The 10,000-nt window shown below is 42.5% G+C and overlaps 2 protein-coding genes across 4 annotated transcripts in view; one reads left to right on the forward strand and one right to left on the reverse strand.

Moving 5' to 3' along the window:
- The window catches only part of arhgap44b (Rho GTPase activating protein 44b), a 47,818-nt gene that overhangs the window by 22,052 nt on the left and 15,766 nt on the right, over nucleotides 1-10,000 (reverse strand). For all 3 annotated transcript variants that reach the window (XM_084135066.1, XM_084135065.1, XM_084135067.1), the window contains exons 2-3: nucleotides 836-875; nucleotides 635-754 (exon numbers count right to left, since the gene is read on the reverse strand). In XM_084135066.1, coding sequence (XP_083991192.1) covers nucleotides 635-754; nucleotides 836-875 — 160 coding nt within the window. The remainder of the gene's footprint in view (nucleotides 1-634; nucleotides 755-835; nucleotides 876-10,000) is intronic.
- ascc1 (activating signal cointegrator 1 complex subunit 1) overlaps nucleotides 1-10,000 on the forward strand; it is a 163,320-nt gene that overhangs the window by 13,665 nt on the left and 139,655 nt on the right. The window lies entirely within an intron of this gene.

A 10,000-nucleotide genomic window follows, 5' to 3' on the forward strand; every position in this document is an offset into this window, starting at 1 on the left:
GACCACGTTTAAACCCAAAAAACAAAAGTTGCTTGTGTTGCATTTATAGAAAATTAAAAAATTAGAAAAGGAGGAGAGAAGAGAATCAAAACTGAGAAAAGAAGAGAATTATAAATAAATACTGTTTTTATCTATATCTGTTGGGCTTTTTTTCATTGCAAAGAATGAGAGTCAGTTCCACAAAACCAGTAAATGTATTTAAAGTAAATTCAAGTCATTAATTACATTCATGAAATTTCAGTAACAAAACTCGCTTCATTTCGAGACGGACACTGAAAATAATGATGATTTGCAGTTCAGTAAAAGAATCACGTTCAGTATCCACTCTGACCGATTCAGTGAGTCGATTCAATGAATGACTGAATTCATTTTTAAGTTTGATTAGATTTTATGAATTAAACAACTAAAGTATAAATATACTTAATCACTAGAAAAAAAACTTAATAACCTGTTATTAAACAATAATGCAAGACATTTCTCTTTATACAGAACCTTTTCTGCATAAAGGGGTCTTTAAAACTGAGTCAAGAGTTCTATATTGATTCTAAAAGCGAATGACTCGTTAAAAGAATGAGTTCTGAATGATGTGAACATGAACACACACACACACACACACACACACACACACACTTACTGGAGGCGACCTGACGGAGCGCTTGTCCACGTCCACAGCCTGTTGACCCTGGAGACATGCGGTCAGCTTCTTGTGTGTGCTGTGAGACACCTGCTTAACTAGCTCCAGACGCTTCTCTGCCTGCACACACACACACACACACACTCTCAGAGAGGAGCACACACACATCTAGACCTCACACACATGAACCGCTTCACTCACCTGCAGCAGATCGTCACTCAGGACTTCAGTCTTCTCTGCCCTGGAGACACACAGTAAACGTTCATCAGCGTGTGTGTGTGTGTGTGTGTGTGTGTGTTAACACTAATCACCCGTGACACAAAACTAATATTGACACAGAGAGCGAATGAGAGAAAGAGGAAGGAGCCGACGGATCTAAGATGCACAAGCCTGATAAATTTTTATCACATGACAGAAACTGATGTCATTCTGTCGGGTTTACGTCAGGTCAAGTTATTAATTGTGAGTTAATCACTAAAACCTGTGAACAACACGTTTGGATCCGCATGATTAAAATTAAATGAGTGAAAAAGAGATTTTTTAGGACCATATTTTGACATTTTTATGACAATGAAACACATTTTCCCCAAAAAATCTCATTGTGTACATAAATAAATTCGTTAATCAAAATTTACATTCCAATAGAGAAAATGTTGTGGGAGTTGTGCTTAATTGTCATGAAAATAATGTCACGACACAAAACATCTTAACGGTCCAAAAATAGGTTTTGTTTTCTTTATGCACAATATAATTGCTTGTGAATGTTTGGCTGAAGTTCATGACATTCACACATCTTCAAAAAACAAGACACCCTGAGTTTAAAACAGGACCATCCGCCACACACACACACACACACTCACAAAAACAAAGTGTGTTCAATACAGAGCAAGAGTAATATCAAGCCTCTTACTCAGCAGTTTTCCTCTTACGTCTGGTGGAGATGTGAAGCCTTTTCTTCCACATGATGAGCACACACTGAGTGAGTGTGAGTGTGTGTGTGTGTGTGAGTGTGTGACAGAGTGAAAGGGCAAGAGAAAACTGAGGTTGTCAGGAATGTGACCAGACTGGCAGGTACAACAAGAGCTACTGTAAACTCACTGTTTATCTTTCAAACACACACACACACAGACTTACACACACACACACACACACACACACGCACACACACAAATGCACGCACGCACACACAAACAAACACACACACGCGTGCACACACACACTTTCAGAATGAGCACATATCACAGACCTCTATACAGATTTATATATAGTATTTATAATACAGTATATATATTATAAATAATACAGAATAACACAAACACAGAAATATTACTGCATTTTATAATACAAATATAAATATTTAATATTTTGCAAATGAGGATGTCCTTTGGAAACACTAAAATTATATACACACATCCATACACATCCATTCTGAGATTTTTTTAATGTTTTTGAAAGAGTCACTTCTGCATTTATTTGATGAAAAATACAGTAAAAATAGTGAAATATTATTGTAATGTAAATCATCTGTTTTCTATGTGAATATACACTCACCTAAAGGATTATTAGGAACACCATACTAATACTGTGTTTGACCCCCTTTCGCCTTCAGAACTGCCTTAATTCTACGTGGCATTGATTCAACAAGGTGCTGAAAGCATTCTTTAGAAATGTTGGCCCATATTGATAGGATAGCATCTTGCAGTTGATGGAGATTTGTGGGATGCACATCCAGGGCACGAAGCTCCCGTTCCACCACATCCCAAAGATGCTCTATTGGGTTGAGATCTGGTGACTGTGGGGGCCATTTTAGTACAGTGAACTCATTGTCATGTTCAAGAAACCAATTTGAAATGATTCGAGCTTTGTGACATGGTGCATTATCCTGCTGGAAGTAGCCATCAGAGGATGGGTACATGGTGGTCATAAAGGGATGGACATGGTCAGAAACAATGCTCAGGTAGGCCGTGGCATTTAAACGATGCCCAATTGGCACTAAGGGGCCTAAAGTGTGCCAAGAAAACATCCCCCACACCATTACACCACCACCACCAGCCTGCACAGTGGTAACAAGACATGATGGATCCATGTTCTCATTCTGTTTACGCCAAATTCTGACTCTACCATCTGAATGTCTCAACAGAAATCGAGACTCATCAGACCAGGCAACATTTTTCCAGTCTTCAACTGTCCGATTTTGGTGAGCTTGTGCAAATTGTAGCCTCTTTTTCCTATTTGTAGTGGAGATGAGTGGTACCCAGTGGGGTCTTCTGCTGTTGTAGCCCATCCGCCTCAAGGTTGTGCGTGTTGTGGCTTCACAAATGCTTTGCTGCATACCTCGGTTGTAACGAGTGGTTATTTCAGTCAAAGTTGCTCTTCTATCAGCTTGAATCAGTCGGCCCATTCTCCTCTGACCTCTAGCATCAACAAGGCATTTTCGCCCACAGGACTGCCGCATACTGGATGTTTTTCCCTTTTCACACCATTCTTTGTAAACCCTACAAATGGTTGTGCATGAAAATCCCAGTAACTGAGCAGATTGTGAAATACTCAGACCGGCCCGTCTGGCACCAGCAACCATGCCACGCTCAAAATTGCTTAAATCACCTTTCTTTCCCATTCTGACATTCAGTTTGGAGTTCAGGAGATTGTCTTGACCAGGACCACACCCCTAAATGCATTGAAGCAACTGCCATGTGATTGGTTGATTAGATAATTGCATTAATGAGAAATTGAACAGGTGTTCCTAATAATCCTTTAGGTGAATATACAGTAAAGTGTAATTTATTCCTGTGATCAAAGCTGAATTTTCAGCTTCATTACTCCAGTCTTCAGTGTCACATGATCCTCCAGAAATCAGTCTAATATGATGATTTGATGCTCAAGAAACATTTATGATTATTATCAGTGATGAAAACAGTTCATATTTTTGTGGAAACTGATACATTTTGATGAATAGATGTGTGTGTGTGTGTGTGTGTGTGTGTGTGTCAGTCATTGTGTGTGTGTGAATCCCTGATATCTTGACACACACACACACACATCATGTCCCGTGTTGCTCCTGTAGGAGGCGCACTGACACCTGCCAGAAACTGAGTGACAGTGAAGGAAAGAAGGCATGAATGAACAAATAAATTGTTGAAGTTTGAGAACAGCAATGAACAATCTTCACTTAAGCAGCTGATACTGAAGATCAGAGGAAAATTATGAAGTTCTGAGTGATAGCTTCTTCTGAGTTTTATTAATATATTGTTTACATCTATTAATTCCAACAATCGGTCCCTGAAATCTAAAGGAAATCAAAAGAGTTCTGGGTAGTTTTGACTTGTTAAGGGTTTTTAATCCATTTTGGCCTTCACCTCAACTAGTCTGACAATCTCTTGCATAACACACACACACACACACACACACACACACACACACACACACACACACTTAATGGAAAAGAAGCATGTGTGTTTAAAGTGTGTCATGAACCATTAGACACAATACAAACAACTGTGTGTTTGTGTTCACTTCATGGACAGGAAAGACAAGTTCTTAAAACACACAAATAATACAGAATGCACACAAGATTAATCACATAAAACATTGCAGGCACACACAGTCTCTCTCTCTCACACACACACACACACACACACTCACACAGTAATCCAGGCAGCCTTGAACAGCTCTATAAGATTTAAATCCCTGATAGACACAGCACATACTGTATATTAGAGATGCTCAATTATACGAAAAGGCAACAATCATGCATTATGGATTGTGGAAACATAAACCCATATTATGCTATTATTAAAGTCTTCTAATGTTGTTTTAGATTCTCCTACAATAGTTTTACATGCATCCAATGTCAAAAACACTTTAATGTCCTCATAATCTCCACTGCAGCTTCAGCTCTTTCCTCATCAAGGATTCAGTCTCTCTAAGCTCCGCCTCTCTGAGAGCTGCTCTGCTCTGATTGGTCAGAAAGCAAACGCTCATTATCATATCTGAATCTCAGCTCTTGATCACAGTGATACGAACAGTAACGATGGCGTGGGTTTTACCGTATCAATCTCAGAAAACAGCGTCTTCTCCACATGAACAACACGAACCAAACTCTTCCAGTCTCAGATACACTACAGTGTTTGAGGGCGGAGCCAAGAGACGCTGCTCAGCCAATCAAGACCAGAGGCTGGCATTATGCAAATGAGTTACAATTCTACGCAGGTTCAGCGGGAAGTGAGACTGACGACTCGTTTCAGGCTAAAATAAAAAAATTAAAAAATAAATAAAGGCTATTAGATTAAAAATGAAAAGTAGAAAATAAAATAAAATAAAAAATACATCTAAATAAATAATAAATGTTGTGGTGCACTTCCACAATCTACTGAACACTACTAAAATGTATTTAATACATAAAAATCACTGGTGGGGAGTGAATTTGAGCTTTTATGAATTTATAACACTAGAGCATCATTGCAAAATGCGACAATATATTTGTTGGAAACCAAAATTGTAATTTGTTAAATAAATTAGTTTATTTATGTATAGTTGTGGATTAATACTGAATTAAAAATGCAATATTATAACATACTGCATAGTGTTTCAAATAATATTTTATAAACAATAATAGTCTACATATACAGCCATTAGAAATAACTATTGTGACATCTCAGATTCTACACACATGTAACACACACACACACACACACACACACACACACACACACACACACACACACACACTTACTCAGCTATTGCACAAACTTCTGTTGTTTATATAAAGCTAGTCACAGCGACAGCTGACCATGACATCATTTGAGATATTAAACAAACACGTAATAGAATTCATCATAAACTACAACACGCCTGGATGATGGCGACTCTCGTAGAGCAGAACTGGACCACAGCATTTACTGATCATGAAAATGAGTCCATGTTTATGGTCCTCCGCCATAAAGATGTTCCACCAGAAGACCAAACACACGTCAGCGGAGAACCACTCATGTTTGCTCTACACTGTCATTTACAACCTTTCCCTGACTTTCCCTTTACAGTCATTCATGAGTAAAAAACAATTATATAGAGAATACACAAACATTTGTAGTCAATTAGATATTTTAGAGCAGAGTATAAAATATAAGATTTTATTAATTTTCATAACTTTTCCTGACCTTGAAATCACAGTCTTTCTACACCTTTTGACTGAGAAATTTCCACATTGCAAAAAAGCACAAGTTTTTAATTAGTATTTTTGTCTCGATTTTGGGGTTAAAATTTGGGGAAAATGTATTTGAGAAGCAACACTGCATGATATACTAACACTCGTTTTTGTAGATTGTGTTTTTAATACAATCAATGTGTTTTAAAGTTTATTTTGTCCTACTTCACTGGAAGAGCTTTCCATGTTTTAAGTATCAACAAGCTAAAAACAATTAAAGGTGCAGTAAGTGATTTCTGAGAAACACTGTTGATCTCTGAAATCATCCCAAACAGACATGCCCCCCCTTCATTGCTCCGCCCCCAAGACGTGAAGTCGGACACTTTCTGGTTCCCATAGTGACCGCTCACGTGGTGTTTGCATACTTTACCACAGCTGAAGTGAAATAAATGCAATATTTGCCAGATGTTTCAGAGATATTTTCATTCAATACTTTAAATGTACTGCTTCATACAGCGTGTGTTTGAACAAGAATAAAGTTCAACATAAGCTACTATCAATGAAGTGGAGTCTATGTTTTTTAATCAGTTTTAATTTGATAAACATGACACAATATATGCCATCGCAACTACATGAAAGAGTGTTTACTGTTATACAAAACTGATTTGTGAGCTATTTTAGAGGAACTAAAGGTGTTCGAATAAACACGAAACACACGTGATCGTTGTCATGCGGTGAATCCGGCCAATCGTGGAACAGCTGTGTCGTCATCAGTCCTCGTGCAGCCGCTCTTGAGAAGCTGCGCTGGCTGAGTTCTCCGGCTACTCTCGAATCGCTCTCGCGGTACTTTGATGGCACACGTCACAGTCACATGGCGTCGGCGCTGTATCAAGTCGGACAAAATTTCTAACCGGCATGCACTGCTTCAAGTCAGCCGCCGATCGGTCTGCGCAGAGCTGCATGAAGTCCAACAAGCCTAATGGTTCGAAGTGAAGATGACGCATGAGTGGACACGCCCCTTACTGCTGATTGGCTCACTCTCTCCCCTCCCCCATCATGAGTGGACACACCCCCTACTGTTGATTGGCTCACTCTCTCTCCTCCCCCATCATAAGTGGACACGCCCCCTACTGCTGATTGGCTCACTCTCTCTCCTCCTGCATCATAAGTGGACACGCCCCCTACTGCTGATTGGCTCACTCTCTCTCCTCCCCCATCATGAGTGGACACGCCCCTACTGCTGATTAGCTCACTCCTCACCCATCATGAGCGGACATGCCCCCTACTGCTGATTGGCTCACTCTCTCTCCTCCCGCATCATGAGTGGACACGCCCCCTACTGCTGATTGGCTCACTCTCTCTCCTCCCCCATCATGAGTGGACACGCCCCTACTGCTGATTAGCTCACTCCTCACCCATCATGAGCGGACATGCCCCCTACTGCTGATTGGCTCACTCTCACTCCTCCCGCATCATGAGTGGACACGCCCCCTACTGCTGATTGGCTCACTCTCTCTCCTCCCCCATCATGAGTGGACACGCCCCTACTGCTGATTAGCTCACTCCTCACCCATCATGAGCGGACATGCCCCCTACTGCTGATTGGCTCACTCTCACTCCTCCCCCATCATAAGTGGACACGCCCCCTACTGCTGATTGGCTCACTCTCACTCCTCCCCCATCATGAGTGGACACGCCCCTACTGCTGATTAGCTCTCTCCTCACCCATCATGAGCGGACATGCCCCCTACTGCTGATTGGCTCACTCTCTCTCCTCCCGCATCATGAGTGGACACGCCCCCTATTGCTGATTGGCTCACTCTCTCTCCTCCTGCATCATGAATGGACACGCCCCTACTGCTGATTGGCTCACTCTCTCTCCTCCCCCATCATAAGTGGACACGCCCCCTACTGCTGATTAGCTCTCTCTTCTCCCATCATAAGTGGACACGCCCCCCTACTGCTGATTGGCTCACTCTCTCTCTTCCCCCATCATGAGTGGACACGCCCCCTACTGCTGATTAGCTCTCTCTTCCCCATCATAAGTGGACACGCCCCTACTGCTGATTGGCTTACTCTCCCTCTTCCCCCATCATGAGTGGACACGCCCCCTACTGCTGATTGGCTCACTCTCTCTCCTCCCCCATCATGAGCGGACACGCCCCCTACTGCTGATTGGCTCACTCTCCCTCTTCCCCCATCATGAGTGGACACGCCCCCTACTGCTGACTGGCTCACTCTCTCTCCTCCCCCATCATGAGCGGACACGCCCCCTACTGCTGATTGGCTCACTCTCCCTCTTCCCCCATCATGAGTGGACACGCCCCCTACTGCTGACTGGCTCACTCTCTCTCCTCCCCCATCATGAGTGGACACGCCCCCTACTGCTGATTGGCTCACTCTCCCTCTTCCCCCATCATGAGTGGACACGCCCCCTACTGCTGATTGGCTCACTCTCTCTCCTCCCCCATCATGAGCGGACACGCCCCCTACTGCTGATTGGCTCACTCTCTCTCCTCCCCCATCATGAACGGACACGCTTTTATTTATTTCCATGACTTTTCCTGCCCTGGAAATCACAGTTTTTTAAAAACCTTGATATTTCCAGGTTTTTCACGTCTGTGGGAATTCTGTCTACTGGACTTTTCTGAGTATGAAGTTATAAAATCTGATTTGCCGATGTGTCATTGCTCTGCATCAGATCTGTCTTTATACAGCTGGGTGGAGTGAACACACACACACACACACCCCCGTCGAATGAGCTAAAGCATGTCATCACCGATTAACCAGCAGCGTGAGGTTAGCACGCTATTTCCATCAATCCACACAGAGGTTTGTGTGTGACAGTGAATTACGTAAAGTGATTTCTAATGCGTGTAATCTCATTAAAGGTGAAACTCACCTGCTAACTGTGACTGAGAGTGTGAGGCCTGTGTGAGGTGTGTGTGTGTGTGTATATAAGAGACTGTGTGTGTGTGTGTGTGTGTGTTTTCCCACAGTGAGCGCTCATGAAAGGCAGGTGTGGTTCACATTAGCACACAAACACACCGTCAGAACCGTGCCTGAGATCTCAGCGTCTCTGATTCACACTTGAAAAACACCCAACACAACACACACGGGAAAACACACAACACAACACACACACAGGAAAACACCCAACACAACACACACGGGAAAACACACAACACAACACACACGGGAAAACACACAACACAACACACACACAGGAAAACACCCAACACACACACATGGGAAAACACCAGTGATGCGTCTCAAAGTAAGTTCTCATTAATAGAGTCACAAGCAGCTCAGATTCACATGACGCTTCGCATTACAGCATCCTGCATACAGAGAGAGCGAACACACCCATTCTCCTGAGACACACACACAGTCTCGACTCACACACACACACACACACACACACACACACACAGAGTCTCGACTCACACACACACACACACACACACACACACACACACACACACAGTCTCGACTCACACACACACACACACACACACACACACACACACACACACACAGAGTCTCGACTCACACACACACACACACACACACAGAGTCTCGACTCACACACACACACACACACACACACACAGTCTCGACTCACACACACACTCACACAAAAAACACAAAAAAACACACACACAGTCTCGACTCACACACACACACACACACACACAGTCTCGACTCACACACACACTCACACACACACACACTCACACAAAAAACACAAAAAAACACACACACAGTCTCGACTCACACACACACACACACACACACAGAGGTAAAACAGAGGGATATTTATAGCTCACACATCATTTACTGAGACGCCGGACACTTACAAAGATTTATATTCAAGAATTATATTCATATAAAAACTCAGTTGATGAAAACATTCTTACAATGAACGTAGGAAGGGTGTGTGTGAGAGTGTTTGTGAATGTAAGAGTGAGTGTGTGAGTGAGTGAGTGAGTGAGAGAGTGAGTGAGTGAGAGTGTTTGTGTGTGTGCTGTATGTGAGTGTGAGAGAGTGTGTGTGTGTGTGTGTGTGTGAGTATATAAAAGTGTGTGAGATATGTGTGAGTGTGAGAGTGTGTGTGAGGCCTGTGTGTGTGTGTGAGAGAGAGTGTGAGAGTGTGTGTGTGTGTGCGTGTGTGAGTATATAAAAGTGTGTGAGATATGTGTGAGTGTGAGAGTGTGTGTGAG

This window comes from Abramis brama, assembly GCF_963993115.1.
Source record: "Abramis brama genome assembly, chromosome: 14".
Taxonomy (NCBI): domain Eukaryota; kingdom Metazoa; phylum Chordata; class Actinopteri; order Cypriniformes; family Leuciscidae; genus Abramis; species Abramis brama.